Here is a 24,245-nt window from a genome sequence, read left to right as displayed (position 1 = left end):
CATGATCCCAGGGTCCTGGGATCGAGTCCCGCATCGGGCTCCCTGCTAGGCAGGGAGCCTGCTTCTCCCTCTGCCTCTGCCTCTCTCTCTCTCTCTCTCTCTCTCTGACTCTCATGAATAAATAAATAAATAAAAACATTTTAAAGTCAGTCTTTCCCACTGGGACTTTGTTTTGTTATTTTGTTTTTTGTTTTTTGCTTACTTTCATTTTTTCAGTAAGTAGCATAAGACATGGGAAATATGGAAGGAAGGAAAGAAAGAAGGAAGGAAGGAAGGAAGGAAGGAAGGAAGGAAGGAAGGAAGGAAGGAAGGAAGGAAGGAAGGAAGGAAGGGAGAGAGGGAGGGAGGGAGGGAGGGAGGGAGGGAAGAAGGACCTGGCTTGGGCAGCTCTGGGCAGTGACTTCCAGGCCTTTGGCTGGGTAACTCTAGGGATGGTGCTGCCATCCCCAGAAACCAACAGGACAGAAGAATCGTCAGCTTGAGGAGATGATGAGCTCAGTTTGGGACTTGCCCTGGGCCATCCCAATGCAGGCATTCCACAGGAGATGGCTTTGTCTCTCTGGAGCTCAGGAGAATGAGTCCTGAAATGGAAATGGGATCACACAGGAAGAACATGCAGGGAAAGGAAAGCAGTGAGCTAAAGGTTAGCTTGCACAGAACCCACCTTTAAGTACCGGGCAGAGAGTGAACAACCCCTAAAGAAGACAGAGAAAGAACATTCAGAAATTAACAAAAATCCAGACAATAGGATCAAAGACAGCAAGAATAATTCCAGAACAAGGGAAGGACCAAAGCTGCCCAGTGTGGCTGATGGGCCAGTGCAGTGTGGACTCAAGTGTGCAGTAGAGTGAATTCAATAAGGGCAGTTCCAGGAGGCCAATGTGGGGTGAGAGGGGGAGCCACACCGCAGGGGCTGGGAGTCGATGTACATGAAGACAGGGAAGGCTGGAGTCATGGCAATTCTTTAGAAGCTTGGCTCAGAAGCAAAGGGTAAGGTGATAAAAAGAAGGGGATGGAAGAGAGTTTGGGTGGTTTTATAGGAATGAACAGTGAGAAAAGGAGGGGGCATTAAGGACAGACCAGGGGGTGAGAGATGGATGGACGTCCTGCAGGCAGGCAGAAGGACTGGCGTCAAAGGCCGAGGAACGGCCGGCCATTCCCCAGGGCCAGTGCGGGGTCTGGCACCCAGTGAATGATCAATAAATAGAGTGATGAATGAATGACAAACATACAAACAAACCGACAGGTAAAGAGGCTCGCTTTGAGAAAGGCTGACCTTCCTAGCTTGGAAAGAAGGCAGAATGGGTACAGATATAAATAAATGGCTACTGATTGTGACTAGTATTGCAAAATATGTTTTCATTTTGAATGACCACTGACCTCAGAAGCTATTTGGAGACAGGGAGTGTCGAGAGGTTGAGGCACTTGTTACACAGGGACCCCCGAGAAGATACCCCCCTCCCAGTTTTTCCAGACAGCTGCCATGGGTGCCACTGAGCAGAACTGGAAGGCACAGAGGCATGGGCAAAGCTGACCTTTGCGTCAGGAAGACAGTTTTTAATCCTGTTTAAACTTAATACTTATTTGACTTGGGAGAAATCATCTAACCTCTCTGTACCTGAGTTTGTTCTTTGTAGCGGGGGGCTAACAATTATCCTCTACTCATGAGATTTTGTAACAATGTGTATAGTGTGTCTAACACAATGCCTGGCACAAAAATGCTCAAAAATTGGAGATATTGTTATTGTTGCTGGTGTTGCGGATGATGCTGTTTTGCAGCCAAGAAGCAGGACCGCTTGTGTCTAAATATTTCATTGAGCAGAAACCTGAGCGTCCTTGGTGATTTCCCTGAGTATGCCTGCACAGTGTCCCATCAGCAAATTGACAAGCCAACCAGTGACGTACAGAAACCACGAACTGTGCATAAAGTCGTCCCAGACCTGACAGGCAGTCAGGAGAGGCAAAGGCCCCAAAGCTGGGCTCCACATCTGAGCAGGTGAACCAGACATATATGCAAAAGACAAAACCAGACTAGGTCACCAGTCACGGTGGGTGTGGGGTGACAGAGGGTACAGTGTGTCCCATTCTCCCAGACAGCCCCTGTGCATATGGGGTTTTGGATTCCATGAAACCAAGATGGGACGGCCAGGAACAGAGTGCTAGGAGGGGTCCTGAGCCAAAGTCCCAAGAGAGCAGAGGGAACAGGGTTTGGTGCACAAGCCAGAAGGCAGGAGCAGGACCGCAGGGAAATCTAAGTCGAGAGCTGGGGGCAGAAGCCGAAGAGGAGCCGACTGCTAGCAAGGCAGGGAAAGCCAGATGGCTACAGAAAACCACGTTCAAGGTCTCGAGCTTGCCCTCGTCGGCATTCGTGCATGTGAGATAAAGGGTCAGGACAGACGCCAGGGCCACTCGCTGCGCACAGAAACCGCACACTTAGCATCTCGACTCTATTCAATTTTTCTTCTGCTAACTCATTTTTGTTCTTTCTCATTATTATTAATTTCCTGGCATTTGCTTAAGCTTATAAGTTAAAGTCCTTTGAGGACATAGGGCATGCATGCATATACCACAGTTATTTTCATTCTGTCCTGACGTATCTTTGTAAACTACTTTAAAACCCTCCACTAACAAGTCAGAGTACAAATGATTAAATAGTATATATTTTTAAGTCTGTAACTCTGCATGTTTTTCAAATGATTTTACAGTCGCCAACTTTTTTCATCCTATTCATTCTTGTCTTCTTGTTTCTCTCCTCCCTATTGCATGGACTTCTGATCAAAGTCAGTAGCTGGGGTTGGAGCGTGTTCTCTGTATGCTACCCCAATTTGTTGGGGGGGGACAAGGTGGAATGTCATTAAATAAGTAAACAACAAATAAATAAATACAGCCTGTTTCTACATTAACAATAGATACCATTTACAGAGCACCTGCTATTTACTACGTATTGTGTCAAGTGATTTTCGTTTTGTGTAACCCTCCCGATAACTAAATTGGATGGATTTCATCATCCCCACGTGACCAACGGGGAAACAGAAGATGGAAGTAGTTGCATGGGTCACTCAGCTACTAAGTGATCTGAATCCAAGATTACCAGACACCCACACGCAACAACACCCTCAACCACCAAGTTTTGTTTTTTTCCTTCAATGTGCAAAATGTGTACATGGGTGCACACAGACACTCGATAGAATACCAAATAGTGGAAAGCGCTGCAATGTCACAACAATTGTAACCAGTTGCCCTGACTTCTCCAGGGAGGTCCCCATGTTCAAAGTCTCCCTCCTGGAACACAGGCATGGGGAAAATGACTTTCCACTGCTCTGGGGTCCATCTCAAAGCCATTTCCCAGCTCAGAACCACCAATTCACTGAATTGCACATCTCTTAAGAATTCACAGACAGAAATGATGAATGCCCCTAGAGCCCTCACACAAACTTCATGTCTCCAAAGAGCGTGGCAGTCATACCTTATGTCCTCCTTGGCTTCAGAGTCATGAAAACTGAGCCTACCATGGGAAAAGAAACTTATTTATAGCCTTCCCTGGTAATGCATGTTTTCTCAAAACTGGCTTGAGGCTTGCATATATTGATCATTTTCCTTCATTGTGACCCTGAACTCTGACTGGGAGTATCAGCCACCAGAATCCACTTTCATTCCTGTGGACAGACCAGAGGGGGATGGAGCTGTGGTGTGAAGACACTAAGTTCTCTGGCCCAATGCCTGGAGTCCTGCCATTCAGGATTCTTTCAGCGAAGGAGCTCTACAATCTCCTGGATCTTTATGAGGCCTCTCTGAAAACCAAAATGCCCTTGGGAGGAGAGGAGGTTAGGCTAAATGGGATTAGTTCCCCCTAATTACTTCTAATCCTGATTTTTAGTTTTGACTAATCCCCTGTGAGAAAGGGGTAGATGGTAGGGATGGGAATTGTGTTGGGTGAGAAGGTAAGGAGGAGCTAGAGAAGAAGACAGGCTGTGCCCAGAGCCAGCCTACCCTCTGCCTTCCTATTCAAGCCCACCTGTAGTAGAGGCCATGATCTGCTGTGTACTCACCATGAGGGTTTTGACTTAGAGATCCAAAGATTCCTTTGTTCCTAGAATCGATTGTTTTCATTCACTCATTGAACAAATATCCACTGAGGACTTATTAGCCACTCTTTAAAAATCCACAGTCTAATGGAGGAAGACACACCTACCTACACATTTTTATAATACAATGGGAATAAATTCAACAAGACAGATAGATGAGAGATGCTGGAGGGGAGGGAGAAAGAAATCCATTTAGGAGCGTTAAGTTTAGTTGTTTTATTTGTAAGGGAGCAAGAGGTAATTTTGAGCTGATTCATAAAGGATAAACAGGAGTGAGCTAGTGAGAGGGTGGGAGAGAGAGCTTTCCAGAGAGAGGGAGGAGTATAAGCCAAGACACAGAAAATCAGGACTGCATATGTGTGTGTGTGTGTGTGTGTGTGTCTAAACATCACTTCTAGTATGGTTGGTTAGTAGAGTTAGTAGAGTATAAGAGGTAGGGAAGGGCAGGCGAAGCAGAAGTGGCAGACAGAGCCAGTTCTCAGAGGTCATGTGAGCAGAGTTATAGAGTCAGAACTTCACCCTTGGACAACAGGTATGAGTGAGGGACTGAGAGCAATAGTGACACCATCAGAGAGAGAAAAGTCAGGGTGAGCTAGGAGAAGGGAGGTGCTATCCCTCTGTCTTGGTGGCAAAAATAGGAGAATCAGATTAAAGATAATCGTATTAACAATTATTCAAAGAATCTGGATAAATTGTGGCCATATCACCAATTTTCTTCAATACAAAGAAAATCCAACTCATTTTCTCAACTCTCTATTAAGGGTGTAGATAAGCAAAAGCCTTTCCATTATGCACTATGATATTGATCAAAATTCTGGTTTCTACATCTGCAGGTAGTAAGTATTCATTCCTTATAGAAAAGGAAAGGAAAAATCAATAAACGCTAACCAGACGTTTCAGAGAGGTTGCCTAGTGCACATGACTAAAACAACAGAGCCAAGTCTTTCTCCAAGTCCAGTGCTCTGTATGGTGCAGCACCTAGCCTGAGCTGTGACACAACATAAAATGTTCACTTTTATTTCACTCTCCACCATTTCCTGACTTAGTGAAATCTCTCCTGTTCCAAAAAGACTTCTACACCCACCCTAGCTCACAGTGACTTTTCCTTCCAAGAAGCCCTTTATATTTGCAGTCCAAATTATGCAAACCCCATATATTAGTCTAATATGATTTCATGACTGTTATTGATAACCACACATTGAAATTTTAGATTCTTGGGGGTACAGAGACCTATTGGGAGATAGTTCATGCTCACAAGATGAGAAGAAACACAAGAGATGCATGAATTGCCTGCATTCTGATTTACTTTTTCAAGGATGTTTGTAGAGTAAACAGCCTTGGAAGAGAGAGTGTCTCCAGATATTGCCCTCCAGAACAAAGGGCAAATTGCTTACTGTCCAGTATAATCAAGGTAATATCGCCCTCTAGGTTGAAGGGCAGATATGCTTATGTCCCATTTTAAAAGATGAGTGTGTCCCCTTCAGGCCCACTTTGCATCGCCCTGTGGAGACGGGCTCAGGGAGCAGGTATAAATACTGACAGTCTAGTTATTTCCATTGCTGTGACTGACGAACTGCCCTTTGTCTCTGGCCCAGGAATCGTGTATCCTCTGCCAGCATCTGTAAATTTATGGCCAACTAACTTATTACTGTGCAAGCAGGGTAAATTTCGGACCCTTTACAGTTCTTAATGTGATCATTCGAACAATCCTCCAGTCTTCTCCCAGATACCCAAGAGAGTCCTCATCACAGAGCAGGGCCTCAACAGTATCAGCAATGTCAAAAAATAAGGAGCAAACAATTCTTAGCACTCAAATGTGGAGGTCATAGAATTGTAAATGTTAAAGACTCGGCCACTTGAGATCATCAAAATGTTGTCAGTTCAATTGCTAAATAACCATTAGTCATGTGACTTAAATTAGTATGGAGCCAGTATATTATAGACATTGAGGACATGAATTCTGAGGTCAAACCAGGTCCCTGGATTCAAATCCTAGCTCCCTAATTACTAGCTGTGTGAGTTTGGGCAAGTATGATAACCCCTGTTTTTCCATTTTCTCAATGGTAAAATGAGGATGATGGCAGCACCCTACCTCATGGGGTTGTTGCAAAGATTAAATGGGTGAATTCATATAAAGCACCAATGCAAAGCACATGTGTACAGCTGCCGTTCCAAATACAGCAGCATATTTCAATGCATCCAAATTACTTTAAAAACTCCAGCTTTATTAGATCCACTGATTGCAGACAATTTCCTGAGATAGACTAAAACATTTAACCATCAGAAATGAAGGACAGAGGCGCCTGGGTGGTTCAGTCCGTCAAGCATCCAACTCTTGATTTCAGCTCAAGTCATGATCTCAGGGTCGTGAGTTGGAGCCCTGCATCAGGCTCTGCACTCAGCACTGAGTCTGCTGGAGATTCTCTCCTTTTCCCTCTCCCTCTGCCCCTCCCCCTGCTCTCGCTCTCTCTCTCTCAAATAAATAAACAAATAAAATCTTTAAAAAGAAAAAAGAAATGAAGGACACACTGGGACAGCTCTATTGTAGAACTCTGATGCTCAGTGAGGGATAGAAACCCTTGCCAAAACTTTTATGGACCATGGTGATGACTGTCAGCACTCAAATACTGCATTCATGAGGTGGTTATTTGGGGCCCAAGTTGTTTTTAGAATCCCTCGTTATTTGACAGGCGATACTGGATTCACGAATGTCATCAAGTCTGTAGCTGCTTAAGGAAGCCCCCAAGGCTCAGGTGTCTCCTGCCTCATGATACGTATGATTATAAAGGAAAAATGGAAAGATCTGTACCAGTAATCAGTCATGGATGGAAGAGGCTGCTAGTGATCTCAGAGGAGCATTGGCATTTAATACCACACTGATGAACCATTACAAGTTCATTATCAGGCAAAGGATGAGGTGGAGAGCAAGGAGACTACATGTCTGAATCATCTGGTTTACTGTCCACACTATTCAGATTCACTGAATAGTTCTCAAGGCTTCAGTACATCTTCTATAATAAAACCTCAGTCAAGCATGCCATATTAGGAAATGGAAAGATGAGGAAAGTAATGTTTATTGAGCACCTCCTATGTGTCCTTAATGTGCATTATCTCAACCCTTTCTGGCCACATTAGGCCCCTTTGAATAGTTGAGAAAACAGTTTTCAGAGAGGTTAAGTAACGTGACCATGATCACAGAGAAGTAAATGGTGAAGCCAGCCCTGAACCAAGCTCTGTACCCCAAAACCTATGCTCTTTTCCTGCTCTGTCTTGGGCACCACAGCCCCAGATGCCCATTCTACCACCGGTGAGCTTCTCATGAGCAAGAGAACTGTGTCCTTTTCATCTGTATATCACCCGTATACATATATCTCAAAGAGGACACTTTCATAACTTTTTGTGTTGAACAAATGAAATTGGACACCAAGCAAAATCATAATAAATAATCTGGGTCCTAGAGGGCAAACACCAAGAATAAGTGTTCAAGGATCCTTGCCTATCATGTTGGGAAGCTGCCACAAATAACTACACAAGTCCACCAAGTCCCTTATAGACAAGCATCAAAAGCCACAGGGCCAGCTGATCAGAAGAGAGGGCAGTTCCACTGGAGGAACCTGGAATGCACAAGAGAAAGTGGTCCCTTTAAAGTCCTGTTATACATCATGCAATATCTTAGGTTTGACGTGGGCTCCCGGAGCTGGTTGACAACTCTTGCTCTGAAATATGGAATGAAGTTTGATCAGGCCTACATTGGTCATCTGAAGTCATGGACTCCAACAGCCTGAAATATCCAAATGTCTCCCTGCATGGCTTACAGCAGGTTGGGCTGAACCAGTTGGTTGGAGTTTGGACTTGCTCTAGGAGGCTGGCTTGGATAGACATTAAAAATGGTCTGAAATGAGAAGACACATAGACTGAGGGTATGAGGGCAAACAGGAGTGAACAACAAAAAAAATCATTTGCCAAGACCCCAAGGGCAGATGGCGAACAAAAGTGAAAGCTGAGAATCAGGAGCCAGATCATACCCAGATCCATTGGAAGCTGGAAGGGAGCAGTAAAGAAGGTCTGGGTCCCTGCCTGGCTGCCAATGCCACGGAGGACTGGTGGCTCACTTCCATGGGCTGGCGAGGCCGTCAGTCTAGCCAAGAAGCAAAGGGTATAGCAAACATGCACCATTCTTGCCACCATCTCTAACAAAGCCTACCTACCCCCTCGAGAGCCTAGAAAGGATTCAAAAGGCTGACCTACATAGAACCCCCTACAGCTGGGGTGAGACGTGTCTGAGATGGCTCTGAAAGCTTTCTCTTGCTAGGCCACGGAAGACATGAAAGTGAGAACTGACATCCCACGGCTCATCTTCCCTGTGACACCATGGACTGGATATTATGACTATGCCCTCACTTCTGGAATCTGCTGGGGTTGGCCCAGGGAAGGATGAGCCAAGCGTCTGACCCAGAGCCTTGCCCTCTCTTCAGAGCGTGATTAGAAGCACACGTGCTGGAGTCATCACCATCTATGGAGAGAATCCCTTGCAGCAACAGATTTGCTGACAAAATTTCTGAATCTCTCATTAGCTGTCCAGAACCGACGTGGCTATTTCTCGCCAGCACACAGGGATGAATGCACGTGCGGTGCATGCTGACTAACATCTTTTACAGTTTATAAATACCATAGCACGTGCTCCCTACTCCAATGGGAATATATCCGGTTTGCCTGCTGCAGACAAGGCACAATTTCATCTGATAATTGCTACTGGAAAAGGAGCTCTGTGTGTGCTTCGTACATCTGGCCTTACAGCGCCATGGAACTTTTCCATAAAATGTATATTCACGTTGGTACTTGGCAGGATTCATTTAGAAAGAAAGCTGTGTTCAAATAAAGCTACACAGCGCTTCAGGAACCAAATGTTCTGTTCATTGATTTTTTTTTAATTATGCAGTAAAATTCATCGTAGAACACAAGGATAGTTGCTTCTTCTCTTTGTCTTTCCTCTCAAGGAAAGAGGGCCTCATGATAACTCCTTACTATGAAGTGTTTATAAAACATATGTGAAGCATTTTTACATCCTCACAACTGTGACCTTGTTGTCCCTTTTCCATACATGGAGACTTAGAAAAGTCAGATGACTTCCCCAAGCCCGTGCAGAGAGCCATAAGCAGATCTGGAATGCAAATGAAGGTATTCTGACTCCAGGTCCTGGGCTCTTTCCCGTCTTCAAACTCATTATGTCTCAGCCACATTGTCTATCTTCTGGAAACCCTGACAATCCACTTAAAAGTTGCTCCAACACTAAATGTGATTCTTCTATTTTGGATTTATAGTTCTTAATTTTAAATTAGCTTCATGTCTTGTCACACAACACTACTTCCTAAATTACTTTTCTCCTGACACCTGTAAATATCTTGACAGTTGCCAAATTCTAATTTCATGAATGTACTATAATCAGACAGAGAAATACCTGGTCCTACATGGGTGCAACCTGAGATAAGCCAAAAGGAGTCTTGCATTATAATGATATATAGAAGACCATTAGGGACTCCATGCTGTATGCCAGATAGTGTACCAGACACTTTATACAGAGAGCCTATATATAGAGAGAGAGAGGGAGAGAGAGCCTATATATATTATATATAAGATATATATGAAATATATATATATTTTTTTTAAGTAGGTTCCATGCCCAGCATGGTGCCCAATGAGGGGCTTAAACTCAGGACCCTGAGATTATGACCTGAGGTAAGATCAAGCTTAACCAACTGAGCCACCCAGGCTCCCCTAGAGAGACCCAATTTAATCCTTATACTATCCCTGTGAGAAGGTCTGTATCAACCCCAAATACAGATGAGAAGACTGAGGGTCAGAGAGATTCAAGAGCTTGTCTATGACCACAGACAAAGCTAGGATTAGAACTCAAGTTTGTCTGACGCCAAAGCCCATGCTCTTATCCATTCTTCCTTTGTCCCAACCAACACGATGCATTTGTATTAGCACACCATTAAAATTAAGGCCTCTTAGTAGCTGTGTGTGGAGGAAGATGAGTATGGACCCCCAAAGAGATTAGGTCCTTAACTCTGGAACCTGTGAATGGCAAAAGGGACTTTGTAGATTTGATAAAATTGGGGATCTTGACATGGGGAGATGACCCTGGATCCTAAATGCAATCACAAGTGCCTTAAAGGGAGGCAGAGAGAAGGGTGACACAGAAGAGAAGAAGGTGATGTGACCATGGGGGCAGACAGGAATGATGTAGGCAGCTGTGAGAGGCTGGACGAAGCATGGGACAGACTCCAGCCCCAGAGCCTTTGGAAGGAAAGAGCCCTGACAGCACCTCATTTTAGCCCCTGAGACTCAGTTCGAGCTCTGGCCTCCAGAACTGTGAGGCAATAAATTTCTGTTTTTTTAAGCCACCAAGCCTGTGATAATATCACAGCAGCTGTAGGAAACTAATACTCAAGGAAGTTATCTAAACCTTCTGCTAAAACACCTACTTCATTTGGATGTTGGTCAAATTGGGTAACACCTAATAAATATTTTCCTTACTTTCCTGGGGGTAAAGAAAAGTGAATAAAGGTTTCAAAATTGGGATTCTTTAGAGCAGGAAAAGAGAGTTCAGAATGGAAACTGATTGGCTTGAAGAACACAGATAGTCTTTGTTCAAGGGGCAGTTAGTTGGTTCCACCTTCCGTGAGTGTAACACAAGGACAAATGAACTTTCAAGCACTGTTGGCAGCACTTAGGTTAAATGTAAGCTGTAAGGTGTGTTCTCTCAGCATCCAGAGATCTTTAAAAACTGAGGGAAGGGATGCCTGGGTGACTCAGTTGGTTAAGAGTCTGACTCTTGGTTTCGGCTCAGGTTGTGATCTCAGGGTCCTGAGATCGAGCCCCACATCCGGCTCTGCCCTCACTATGGGGGCTGCTTGAGATTCTCTCTCCCCCTCTCCCTCTCCCTTTGCTCCTCTCCCTGTTCGTATGCTTTCTCTCTCTCTCAATCAAATAAATAAATAAACAAACAAATAAATAAGTAAATAAATAAATAAACAAAATCTTTAAAAACCGAGGAAATAGTAATCTGCCTCAGATAATTCAAGGGTCTCAGCAGAAATCATTTCACTTACTTCTTGAGCTCCCACTTCCCTGTGATGCTTTAACACATAATTTGTAGAATTCTTTTACCTGAACCAGGTGTTCACAAATGCCAAGTAACTGGAGAGTAGAAATTATGCAATACCTTCAAAGACCGGATATTTGATACTACTAAGAAATTATTAAGCTGGGGGCACCTGGCTGGCTCAGTCTGTAGAGCATGCGACTCTTGATCTCGGGGTTGTGAGTTCGAGCCCCCATGTTGGGCCTAGGGCTTACTTTAAAAAAAAAAAAAACTTAAAAGAAATTGTTAATTTTTAGTTTATTGGCATTGCCTTTGTACTTAGAAAAAGATTATGTTTTAAATATACTTACTGCAATACTTATGGATTAGAGGATATGACTGACATTTGTTTTAAAACAAACTGGAGAGGAGAGGAAGTGAGTTGAGGAAGAGAGGAAATGAGTTTCTAATGAGTCAATAATGTTGAAGCCAGGAGGTAGTCACACGTAGTTACATGATGCTATGCTTGCAACTTTTTATACATGCTTGAAATTTTCCATAATAAAATGTAGGTAGGGAAGAAGGCAGGGAGGAAGGGCAGAATGCACTGTGGTGTGCTTCAGTCTGGATTTGGTCTCTATGGATGCCTCTAGCTGTATGGCCTTGGCTCAGTCACTCTTCCTCATGACCTCCCAGGTCCCTCTGAGCTGTTGCTTTCATGGCTTTAAGCAAGTGCTTAGCTATCCTGTGTACCTACTTTTGCTCAGCTCACCCCTCCTCTGTCCTGTGTTCCTAAATGCTTTGGCATTCTTCCTGAGAAGGACAAATGAGCAGATGCCAAAAATGACCAAAGGTTAAGCCACCGAGTGATTTTCAAGCAAATCAATTTTATGGATCTATTGATGTTCAAGAAAACTTTTACCCCCAGGGACGCCTGGGTGGCTCAGTCGTTAAGCATCTGCCTTCGGCTCAGGTCATGACCCCAGGGTCCTGGGATCGAGCCCCACATCGGGCTCCCTGCTCCGTGGGAAGTCTGCTTCTCCCTCTCCCGCTCCCCCTGCTTGTGTTCCCTCTCTCACTGTGTCTCTCTCTGTCATATAAATAAATAAAAAATCTTAAAAAAAAAAAAGAAAACTTTTACCCCCATCACTCTCCAGCAGTTCTAGGGGCTTTGCTCCTCCTCATCAGACAAAGGGAAAGAAATGACTCTGCCAATGTTTTTAATAACCTAAATTTTAAGGCAAGCTAATTAATTCCCCGTGTCCTCAACAGCAACAAAACCTCATTGGTTAGCACTCTACTGACAGAGAATAAGAAAACTTCATTGGCAGGTTAAAATCTGGATCTGTTTTTTTTTTTTTTTTTGGCTATGCGAATTTATAATGGAAACAAAGTTAGAAGGGAACTAACCAATTTGCAGAAAGAAAGTGAATTACATAAATGTCCCAGATAGAAAGGATTCTGGTGATTATTCTTAAATCCAGCCTAAGAAAAGGAGCTCAGAGAAGGGCTGCCTGGCCTCCTAAATGCACAGCTAGTTAGCTCTGGTGTTGATACCCAATCCCCAGTCTCCCTGATGCCCACTTCTTCCTCAAAGTACACATACAGATAGGACCAGTCACAAGTTTGCCTAAGAACTTGAGAAACACTTTTTTGCTAACATGAGGCAAACCCTTAATATTATACTGAATCTTGAAGCTGCTATGATTCTAGACCAAAAAAAAAAAAAATGATGGAATAATGACAATTTCATATGGTGCAAATCATCCCTTTCCGACTGTTAGAAAAAGCTTTTCCAATAATATTAACCAACTCCATAAAATAGTACAGGGGTCTCAGAGCATAGAAACCCCAAGAAAATGACCCATCATGACCCTCTAGTTGGGGACAATACCAATTGCCCCCCAAATTCTAAGTTAAATATAAAATCAACACATGGGGATGAGCTCAGGCATATAAAAAGCAACTGTGACTAATATGGGCATAGTTAAACCTCCACAGGGGAAAAAAATGGGATAATTACATCTAAAGATGGAAGATCCTTTAACTAAAGAAGGGTGGTGGTTGGAGGAGAGGAGAAAGAGAAGCCCCAAAGGCAGAGATTAGCAGTGTCTGCGGCTGGGACCCATCCAGTGGCAGTGAAGGTTTTCTTCTTAAAACTGAACCAAACTCACCAGGATCTCAGAACTAAAGTTCCCAAATAGCTCAGGTGTCACCTCCTCCAGGAAGCCCTCCTTCTCTCACACACACACACATACATGTCAGCTGACTAATTTACCTCCTGTTAGCCTAAAGTCCCCCTGAAAGCAAAGACCATGTGTCGGTCTTTCATTCCCAGTGCCTTCCCTGAGCACACATCCCAGTAAGCACTGGGGAAATGGAGAGTAGAAACACAGGCAAGCTGAGACAATCTCCAGCAGAGGAGGACTGAAAGGGAGGAAATCACGCCTGGTGGGATAGGCCCTTGGGTGAGTCACTGGCCTTCCAAACCATCGTAGAACTGTGCTGAGGACACTAACATAAATCCAAGGACCTGGAAGAAGAGGTCACAGGCTAGGGACAAGGAATCTGAAAGAATTAAAAGACAGAACTCTCCCAAAGTGGCCTGATCCCACTCAAATGAACCCCAATTCCCCGGGACTGCTCACACAGCAACAGGCAAGGCCAGAGGTAGTTCAGGTTGGCTGGCTTTCTCCTCGGCCCCTCATTCCCCCCTCCTCCGCCAGGCCCCCTGTGCCACGGGCCTTTAGCCGCTGACTCAACCCCCAGGCAACAAGAAACCCACCATCTTACCACGCGGGATGAACAACAGGTGACCTGTGTGGCTAGAGGCAGAAACACAACTGCTGTTCTGCTCCAACCATAAAAGCTCAGATGAAAGGATGTAGGACTCTAGCTCTCCTTCAGTACCCACCAGCTGAGAGACATTCCTGAACTCCTGTACAACTCCTGTACAACCGCGCCTGCCACTCAGGCTCAAGGAAGCACCCTCACTCACAGTCTGCTCCAGCTTCGAGGGCGTTCTAGAAAACCCAGTTTGTAAACAAACGTGCCTGCTTTGCGGGTCAGGGAAGGACAGGTACACATACACAGCATTCAACTCACATACTGGAAAAATCAAAGTCCAACAGAATTTGTTGCTCTTTGTCTCTCCTGATGAACTCTGTCCTGGTGTGTCCTTCAACCTACTCCCCAACACAGCAGAGCGGGAGGCAGTGTGATGCCGTGTTCAAAGCACGGGTTCTGGAATCTCGATCCCGGGGTTCTCAGTCCAAGTCCGTTATTCACTGTGTGCACTGGCACTTTTCTTGCGAACCTCAGTTTCCTTGTCTTAAAGCGCAGACAGGAATAAACCCTTGCTCACAGCGACGTTGTAAGCAATCGGTGAGATTATATAGGTCGTGCACTTACAGAGCAGCTGATTATTATCATTGCTGTTGCTTTTCTTACTGTTACCATTATCAATATCATTGCTGGTACTAATACTGTTACTGTTACTATTACTATTACTATAGAAGCAGCCTTCAGCTACTGCACTACTAATTGGGAAATCTTTAATAAAAACCGGATCCCAAACTCTATCGCTATGCTTCAAAACTGTACTTATGCCACCATCAAAAAGGCATTTGGGGGAAAAGAAAGCTTTTTCAAATGGGCAGGGGATGACACACATGCATGAATAAACCTCCAGATTTAAAAGTGACTATAAACGCGGTTCACAGTTATATCCGTCTCAGAAGGCACGGAAATGTTGAGAGATGAATCAGAGTTCTCTTCATCAGATAACCTACAGGCGATGTCCTTCTTTCAATGAAATGCATCTGCAAACATAGGAAGTTGTATAATAAATCCATGCGGCTTTTCCATTCAAAAAGATCTCAGGGAAAGAACTCAGTCTGACAGCAGGAGTCACCATACGTCACCATACGTCTCCAAGATTAAGACTTTAGCTAAATTCTCTCCACCTGGGCTGGAACTGCTCTGTCACTGCTCTGGAAATGAGTATGTATGTCTTCCTTCATTGTGCGGGGCCTTTATAGAAGAGGCAGACGTTACTGTCTCGAAGGCAACTTTAAAATGGCTGCTCGTTTTACAGTAGCTGGCATCGCTTTTTCCAGTGATTAAAGTTCCCACGCCTCCGGCCATAATGAATCACATCTGTGTGTTTGTACAACATTTCTCCTTTCTTCCACTCACGGAATGTGTCTCTGCCTGTGAATGTGGGGCTTTACTGTGCTCTGCATAATTTTCAGGTGATGAGGTTTTATCTCAGCAGGAGAAATTATAAAATACAAAATATAGACTGGAAGGATATCTGTAAGGGCACATGCTTCGTGCGTATATGCTAACTTGAGTATGTCCTGAAAATGCACACGTTTAATCAGTTGACCCTGGACATGATCCTTCTCCCTGCCAACTACCACCAGTTTCCTGAACAAAAGGACTAGGCTGTTGTTGATGTTTACCCAAAATTCAGAAACGAACAGCAAGGATTCTTGATACTCCAAAAAGAGCATTTCCCTTCCGAACCGATTTTGAACATACTGACATGGACTTACTCGACATAAAAACATACAACCAAGACATTCTCCATACTGAATTAGGCAAGTTTATTAGGCTCCTAATTTCCATGTCTAGAACACAAACATGGATTCACATGCATTGTCTCATTTTGTGGATCTTACATGCATGTAGTCTTCAGTCAGCTGGGCCTCTGATTCTACTTGTCAGTAATTTACAGTTAGCTCAATGTGAGTAGATGACAAACACAGAATGATACATAAGCCGTAGCGATAAATCCCACCCGATACCATTTACCTTTTTTCCAAAATCATATCACAACTCTCTCTTGTAAAAAATAAATTTCAGAACAAGGCATTTAATTCACTTCACTGAGAAAAATAAAGAGGATTCTATCATTTTGGAGCAATGAATGTCCAACTATGGCTGAAAGGTACACCCTGAGAATTAAATGATTTTAACGAACCCATTGAGGTTTATAAAGCTGTGTTAACCTAACATCAGGAAGGGACACAAGATACAGGCACAAATGTCCCTGCTCATTTTGCTGTGCAATTCTCCAAGGATGCGGTGTTAAAAACATCCTCGTTGTCTTCGATGCTTGAAGCATCTGTGGAATCGGGATCGCTCACCACAATTCCCACAGAAGATAGACTGGTAATGAAGGCGTGCATCCGCTGTGCATAAAGATCCCTAATGTTAAAGTAAGGGAGCTCATGACACTTCTCTGGTGGGTCCTCACTGCACTGGTCCACGTCAATGTCCTTCTGCTTCTGGTAGTACTTGGAAAACTTGTTGAAGATAATGGTGATAGGAAGGGCCACCACCAAGATCCCACAGACGATGCACGTGCTGGCGATAAGCTTCCCGGCCAAGGTGACTGGGTGGGTGTCTCCGTAGCCCACAGTAGTCATGCTGATGGTGGCCCACCACCAGCACATGGGGATGCTGGTGAGGCTGGACGTGTGCTCGTCTTTCTCCACAGAGTAGATAAGCACGGAAAAGATGGAAATGCCCACAGAGAGAAAGAGAAGAAGCAGCCCAACCTCATGGTAGCTGTGTCTCAGTGTGGCACCTAGAGACCGAAGTCCTACTGAGTGCCGGGCAAGCTTGAGAATTCGGAAAATCCTCATAAGCCTGAGGATCTGGACCACCTTGCCCATGTTCTCAATGTCCTCACTCTCTTCCTCCTTGGTGTCCACAGCCAAGGTGGCATAGAAGGGGATAATGGAGACAAAGTCAATTATGTTCAGAGGGTTCTTCCAGAATTTCTTTTGACAGGGAGCAGCCACCAGCCGGATGGCCAGCTCGCCAGTGAACCACACAATGCACGCGATCTCCACGCCTTCCAGCACAGGGTCATCCACCTCCCCATCCTCGTTCTGGAACTCCGACATGCTATGGACACACATAGCCACAATGGAGGCCAGCACCACGCTCAAGGAGGAGATGGCAATGAGCTTGGCAGACAGGCAGTAGGCCGGGTTTTCCATTAGAATCCAGATCTTCTTCCGGAGCTGACCAAACCGCATCTTGTCAAACTTCTCCAGCTCCTTCTCAAACAGAGACGACTCCTCAAAGGAGGAGTCGGTACTCACGTCGTTGCTCTTCTGGTCCCAGTCCTTCTCATGGTTTTCCTCCTTGAGCTCCTGGTAGCGGTTACTGCAGCAGGAATCAAGGAAGAGCTCGTTGATGCCCCAGTACTCGATCTCCTGGCAGAATGAGAACACGCACAGCTCCTCCATGACGTGCAGCTTCCCTGTGTAATAAAAATTCAAAACATATCTGAACAAGGATGGGTTCCGATCAAAATAATACTCCTTATCGGCCACGCTATAGTCATCACACAGCTCTAGAATGGCCTCTTCCGAGTGACAGGTGAGTAGCTTTCCGAGTCTGGTGTGAGGAAACCGCAGGAGGGTGCTTTGGTCGACGGACTGCTTAAAGCCCCCCACGTTCAAGTTGACAAGTTCCTCGTCTGGTCCAGGGCGATGGAAAAACTCACCAAACACCATGGTGGACACAGGAGGCCGGGAGCTGGATGGGAAGGGAGATGAGGAAGTTCACGCTGCACCTGGAAGGAGCACAAGATGGCATTAGCCCTGTCCCGTCGTGCCTTGCCAAGCTTATTTTTAATCTGCCCTTTCCAGGATGATGGGCTACATGAAGAGCAAAGCAGGAAATGGAATTAAAAGGAATATACAGCATTACGCATTTGAACTGGAAGAAAACACAAAACAGGTTGTTTGGCAAAAGCGGGGGTTGATAGATCCATTTTTTAGGAAAAAGAAGACTGCCATATCCCTTTCATGAACCTTAATTCCCATTTCTTTATTTTCTAAGCATACAAAAGTTACCTCCCACCCCGCCTCCCCAAAGAAACAATGCATGGATCACTTACACGATAGAAGCCTCTCCAGTCCAGTCTCAACCACAAGGCTCCCGCACATGGGAATGCTCGGTTCAGACGTGATAGGCTGGTTGCTGCCTGGCTTGTAGCTCACCTCTCCCTGTGCCCAGGGCTCAGTCATGCACCCTCACAAACAGCCCTCGCTTCTGCTCTGACCCTCGCCCCCCACCCACACATGACCAGGGGCTCGGCTCAGCTCTTACAAAAGATGTAGCTTTCCCCTTGTGCTCCCATGTTTCACTCTTTTAAGAGAAAGCCCTACCCCTAGTCTGGATGTGGACAATCAAGAGGATATAATTATCTCCCTGTCCTTAAGTACCCTACATCTTAAAGATATAGTTACACTTAATGGGATGTTGTTTCAGGTTCATCCCCAGGGAAGAAAGTGACTTGGGAAAACCTCTGTAAGTTAATTGCACCATCAGTTTCCTGACACAAACGTGCTTCTCTTCCACCTGCTCCTTCTCCTCACAGACTGTCCCCCACACACTCCCAGTTGCTCCACAGATACCAAGTCTATATTGGTCCAGCACATGCTTCCTGTTTCTGGATGTGACACTAACTAGGATGCACCGGATCTATTTCTCAGAGAGAAAGTAATAGATTTTGACCATCACCCAATACAATGGTGCTCCCTCAGAGTAAATGGTGCAGAGGAAAGAAAGGTAGGAGATTGTCAAATACTAAGTTCCCACAGGATACTATTAGATGCTTTGTAGACATGATGTCATTTATTCCTTCCAATTCCTTCCACTTTACAGAAGGTGTACAGAAAAATGGATACCCAGAGAGGTTGAATCAAAGATCACAGGATAGGTAAATGGTAGAGCCAAGATTTAAACCTGGGTTGGATTAGCCGTGATACTTCCACTACATACACCTTCTCCCTGACTTTCTCCCTTATTATAACCCAATAATCCAATGTGGGAAGTGCTATAGCAGAAACGAGTCAAACATCTTTGGCATTATTGAAAAGAGCAATGACCCCTGTCATTGGTTCTATCTGACTCATATGTTAAATGTTTAAGCAGAGTTGACCAAACAAGGGGAAAGACCATTCCCAACAGTGGGCATCAGAGGGTAGGCAGAAGCCAGATTGGGAAGAATCTTGTATAGCAGCCTACAGAGTCTGGACTTTACCTGTAGGCAAGACCCCTAAATGGTCTTAATCAGTGACTGGGGACACAGTTGTCTTTGCGTCTGTGATCTAGAAAGACCCCGCTGACAGCAGGGTGGGAGTTTGCTGGGGGGCGAAGGCCAGGGTCGAGGAGACAGGGCTGCAAAAGAACAGGTGAGAGGAAGGGAGAAGCCCCCAACTCATACAGCAGTGGTGTGGGTGAAAAGTAAGGGACAGAAATCAAGTGAAAAGAGGATGTGTTTTCTACTCTGCGTAAGTGGCTGATAATGGGGACACCGTTAGAGGAGGCAAAAAGGTCAGGAAGGGACTTTTTGCTCCTTATGCTGCTGAAAAGCCAAGGCTGTCCATGAGACAAGAGATTCCTCCCCTGCGGAAGGTACCAGAGGACACAGCCTCCAAGTCCAGCCCCCTGCCACCCACCCCAGGAGGAAGTCTCCAGTCATAAAGCAGGCATGGGCATCTGCTCTCGAGACACTAACTGAACGTGTTCCCAGGAGTGTGTTCCCATGAAACCAGAGACCGTAGCATAGCTTGACATACCAGTTAACAGATATGCTGACCTCTTCAAAATACTTGTTTGTTTTTTTTTTTTTTCCTGCCTCTGCTTTCTATTTTTAGCTAGATATCTTCTTTGTCGGGCCTAAATCAGAGCTCATGGCTTGGTCCAAATATTTATGGAACTTCAGATCTCTGAAAGCAGGCTTGTGCTCATGGCACGTATAATAGTAAAACGTCCCAAGGAGCTAGTTTTAGCTAATCTGGCATTAAGACATTAATGGACATTTTCTTCTGGTAGCTTATTTTTCATCTCCTTGGCTATTCTGGAAAGCCACAGTGAGAGAACCCCAATGTCTGCCTTCATGACACACCTGCAGAAGCCGGTCTCGTCATCAATGGGTGTGTAATCCATTTCCCGATCATTCTGCAGTCCCTTTTCTAAAGAACACTGTTAGCACCCTTAATGTCAGTCTTCCCATTCGGTCCTCCTTGCTTTTTAATCACTCCGTACCAGTGAAGCCCATTATGAAGCCCATTCATGCCACAAAGTCTCATCATAAAAACAACACACATCATAAAATAATGGGCTCCTTGTTGTGGGGACTTCAGCAAAGAGCAAAAGGAAAGCATCTCTGGATCAAATCAAATGCTTGAGCTCCGAGTGCAAGCTGAGATCTTCCAAGGCTTGGTGGCCAGAGAAGGAGGTTTGGCTTCCTCGCCTGTGTCTGTCCCACAACAGCCAACAACAGGCAGGGAAGAAGGAGCTCCCACTTTTATCTTCTGTAGGAAGGTTCCCTGGCATGCAGACAGTCCCTTGCCAGTTATAAACATTCCTTCTGTCATTTGTCCCTCACTATCACCCTGGGATTTTGCCAATGAGGAGGCAGGATCAGAGGAGATGAGTGGGCATCGCGCAGCTACTAAGGGTTAGAATGGAGGTGCAAGCTCTACCGATTCCGGAGCTTTCTACAGCACGCTGCCTCACACATCCAAAGTGATATAAAGACGGGCAGATACTGAGCATCATTATTTCCAAGATGCTTATTCATTTACTCCTATCCAGAAAACATTTATGAGATCAAAGGTATAATTATACATATCGATGTATATTTATGATTTATACGAATTACACATTTGTGATTCATTTATATATGTAAATATATGCATTTATTTATATGTGCAAACATATACACATTTACATGTGTATTTATAAATACATAAATAAACTTTAAATACATTAAAGCATCTTCTTTATGCACATTCATGTGATCTGTAATCCAAAAGTTAGACCGCACGCTCTATTAATGAGTCTGTGGGGAAGCAGGGGCAGGGGGGAATGCAAAATGAAGAAGAACCCTTTTAGAGGGGAATTTCACAAGATGTAGCAAAACTGTATAGGCATTTACCCTTTGCCCCAGAAATCTCTCTTCTAGAAATCTCTCCCAAAGAGAGACAAAAATTGAAAACACTTGCATAACTGGAAACAATCCAAATAGGCATCCATAAAAGATTGGCCAGAAAAACTGTGGTCTATCTCTCTCTCTATGCAATGGAGTGATTTCTAGGATATGTTACTTAAGTAGAGGGAAAATATGTGTGTATATATATACATATGCATACGTGCATATACCTATGTATATGTACACACACACTTATATAGAGAAAAAGAAACAGCAGAAGCACAAACTGAAAATGAACAAAGTGCTTCGCTATACGGGGAGAGAGGGAACAGGGTATAGGTGACAGTGTTGGAAGCTGGACTTGGGAACTGCGTAAATGTTTTACATAATTATGAAACAAAATTAAATAAAAAAGAAAAGGACAATCCCTAAAAATTTAACTTTACTGTGTATCAAATTGGTCATTAACCTCAGAGAGATAAATTATTTCCAGATTTTTTTAATTTAATTTAACTTTAATATTTTGACTGTACATCCATAGTGGTATACACCCTAGGACAAATAAACTCTAAACATCTTAAAAATATTTTTAGTAGTCATATTGGTATAATTATGCTGAAACGTTTATGCACACACACATAGGGTAAAGCAAATAAATGATTATATTAACGTCACGAAGAACCCCCGAGATTTTGAGTGCAAAATAAAATACAAATGTAAAAATCAAGGAAATTAAATAAGAGCCCAAGGATCCTAAATTTGAATTGGAAATAGCATTATGAACTGATAATTGAACTCTTCCTAAAAGAAAATTTTATTGCCACTGAAAAAGCCTACAACAAAATGACCAACTCCAATGGATGCTAAGAAGCGTCACTTACATCTCCCCTTTCGAACTAAGCCACTCATTCTCACACCTGCTGGAAGTGTGAATAGCTAAGGGCTCTCAGTTAAGTCCCTCTTTGGGAATCACCCTCATTCAAAGACGGCTGTCTTGCCCAAGGTCACCCTCCTTCCCCAGGCCAGTTCACATCCAGTGACTTATGTATGAGGGGGCTATAAAGACCCAGCAACTTTTTCTCAAGGTAGGCTCCAGAGTTCCCATAGGATCCGCTGAGATTTCTGTCCCAGCCTCATCACAGTTCAACTCTTCTCCCTGCCCAATCCTACCTCCTTCACTTCCCACTGGTATTGGTCCCAAAGGCACCTCCCAACAAACTTCTTGCACATAAATCTCTGTCTCAATCTATTTCCCTGGGAATCCAACTGAAGACACCAAGTCAAGAGCAATGAACATCTCAAACTGGTGCAGATTAAGGCATCAAAATACAATTTCTCACTAAAAAAACAAGGGCTCCTTGGAGAAATAGCCAATTCTGGGCCTGGGGTAAGAAATACCCAAGATAAATGTAAGCTGGTGCAACCACTCTGGAAAACAGTATGGAGGTTCCTCAGAAGTTAAAAACAGAGCTACCCTATGACCCAGCAACTGCACTACTAGGTATTTACCCCAAAGATACAAATGTAGGGATCCAAAGGGGCATCTGCACCCCAATGTTTATAGCAGTAGTGTCCACAACAGCCAAACTATGGAAAAAGCCCAGATGTCCATCGACAGATGAATGGATAAAGAAGATGTGGTATATATATATCTACAAAGGAATATTACTCAGCCATCAGGATGGACGAAATCTTACAACATGGATGGAACTGGAGGGTATTACGCTGGGCAAAGTAAGTCAATCAGAGAAAGGCAATTATCATATGGTTTTGCTCATATGTGGAATATAAGAAATGGTGCAAAGGATCATAGGGGAAGGGAGGGAAAACTGAATAGGAAGCAGTCAGAGAGGGAGACGAACCATGAGAGACTCTTAACTATAGGAAACAACATGAGGATTGCTGGAGGGGAAGTGGATGGGTGGATGGGGTAACTGGGTGATGGGCATTAAGGAGGGCACATGATGTAATGAGCATTCAGCATATGCAACTGATGAATTACTGAACTCTACACCTGAAACTAATGATGTACTGTATGTTGGCTAATTAAATTTAAATCTAAAAAAAAAAGAAATACCCAAGATAAGCCTGGACTATCTTGTTACATTAGAAAGCAAGGAAGCTATCAACAAGGACAGGGGTAGAGTCAAAAGGACTCAGGGCCAACTTAAGGAGACTCCCACTGGCCAAAGATAGGTAAATTTCTGCAGCAAAAATAAAAAAAAAATAAAATCTCCCAATAGATTGACTTCTGTTGAGCATGTTAAAATCCCTGAGTTCATAATAATATTTTTTAAGAAAGGAAGAAACAAATATATTGGTCACCTTTGGAAGGTATTAGAGTATCAGTTCATTATTCTGGAATGTGAGGGGGGAAAAAAAGAAAATCAAACATTTATCCTATGTTTTCCTGCATGAATTATACCTTAGGAGAACTATATAGTAGTTAAAGAGCAAATATTTTCTTTATAAAATATATTGGAATATAAAAATATTCCAATAACTCAAAAATAATAATAACAGAAACAACTAAAATGGTACACTAGAAAATATATATTTAGATTTAAAAACACTTTGAAAGTAAAAGCATGAAAATAGTAATCAGAGAGCAGGAGTGGCTCTACTGATACCATACTGATACCATACCATACAAAAATAAAACAATCAGTCAAGAAAACATAAAAATTATAAATACAGATGTACCCAGCAACTGAGCCCAAAAATAATATCTCTATTTGCAGATGGCATGATCACATATATAGAAAATCCTACGGAATACATACACACACAAAAATTATTAGAATAATAACTAAATTCAGCATTGTTGCAGAATATGAAATCAATATATAAAAATCAATTATATTTCTATACATTAGCCATGAGAAAACAGAAATACGAAATTTAAAAAACAATTCCATTTACAATAGCATCAAAAATTAATATTTAAAAATAAATTTAACAAAAGTGGTACAAATTTGTGCCAAAACTACAAAATACTGTTGAAAGAAATTAAAGAAGACATAAGTAAATGGAAACACAACCCCAAATAGCAGGACTCCCCAAATTAATCTATAGATTTAACATAATTCCTATCCAAATATTAGCT

At 43.6% G+C, this 24,245-nt stretch overlaps 1 protein-coding gene across 7 annotated transcripts in view; it reads right to left on the bottom strand.

The window, feature by feature from the left end:
- Positions 1-15,619: 15,619 nt before the first annotated feature.
- The window catches only part of KCNS3 (potassium voltage-gated channel modifier subfamily S member 3), a 38,728-nt gene continuing 30,102 nt past the window's right edge, over positions 15,620-24,245 (bottom strand). For 5 of the 7 annotated variants that reach the window (XM_073897019.1, XM_073897020.1, XM_025867777.2 and 2 more), the window contains one exon: positions 15,620-17,767. In XM_073897019.1, the coding sequence (XP_073753120.1) occupies positions 16,233-17,708 (1,476 nt within the window). In that variant the 5' untranslated portion in view covers positions 17,709-17,767 and the 3' untranslated portion in view covers positions 15,620-16,232. The remainder of the gene's footprint in view (positions 17,768-24,245) is intronic. The other 2 variants (XM_073897021.1, XM_073897022.1) reach the window with 2 other exon arrangements.

This window comes from Callorhinus ursinus, unplaced genomic scaffold (assembly GCF_003265705.2).
Source record: "Callorhinus ursinus isolate GAN/ISIS: 27379988/994484 unplaced genomic scaffold, GSC_fseal_2.0 scaffold10, whole genome shotgun sequence".
NCBI classification, from domain to species: domain Eukaryota; kingdom Metazoa; phylum Chordata; class Mammalia; order Carnivora; family Otariidae; genus Callorhinus; species Callorhinus ursinus.
This window is presented reverse-complemented; position numbering and strand designations above follow the sequence as displayed.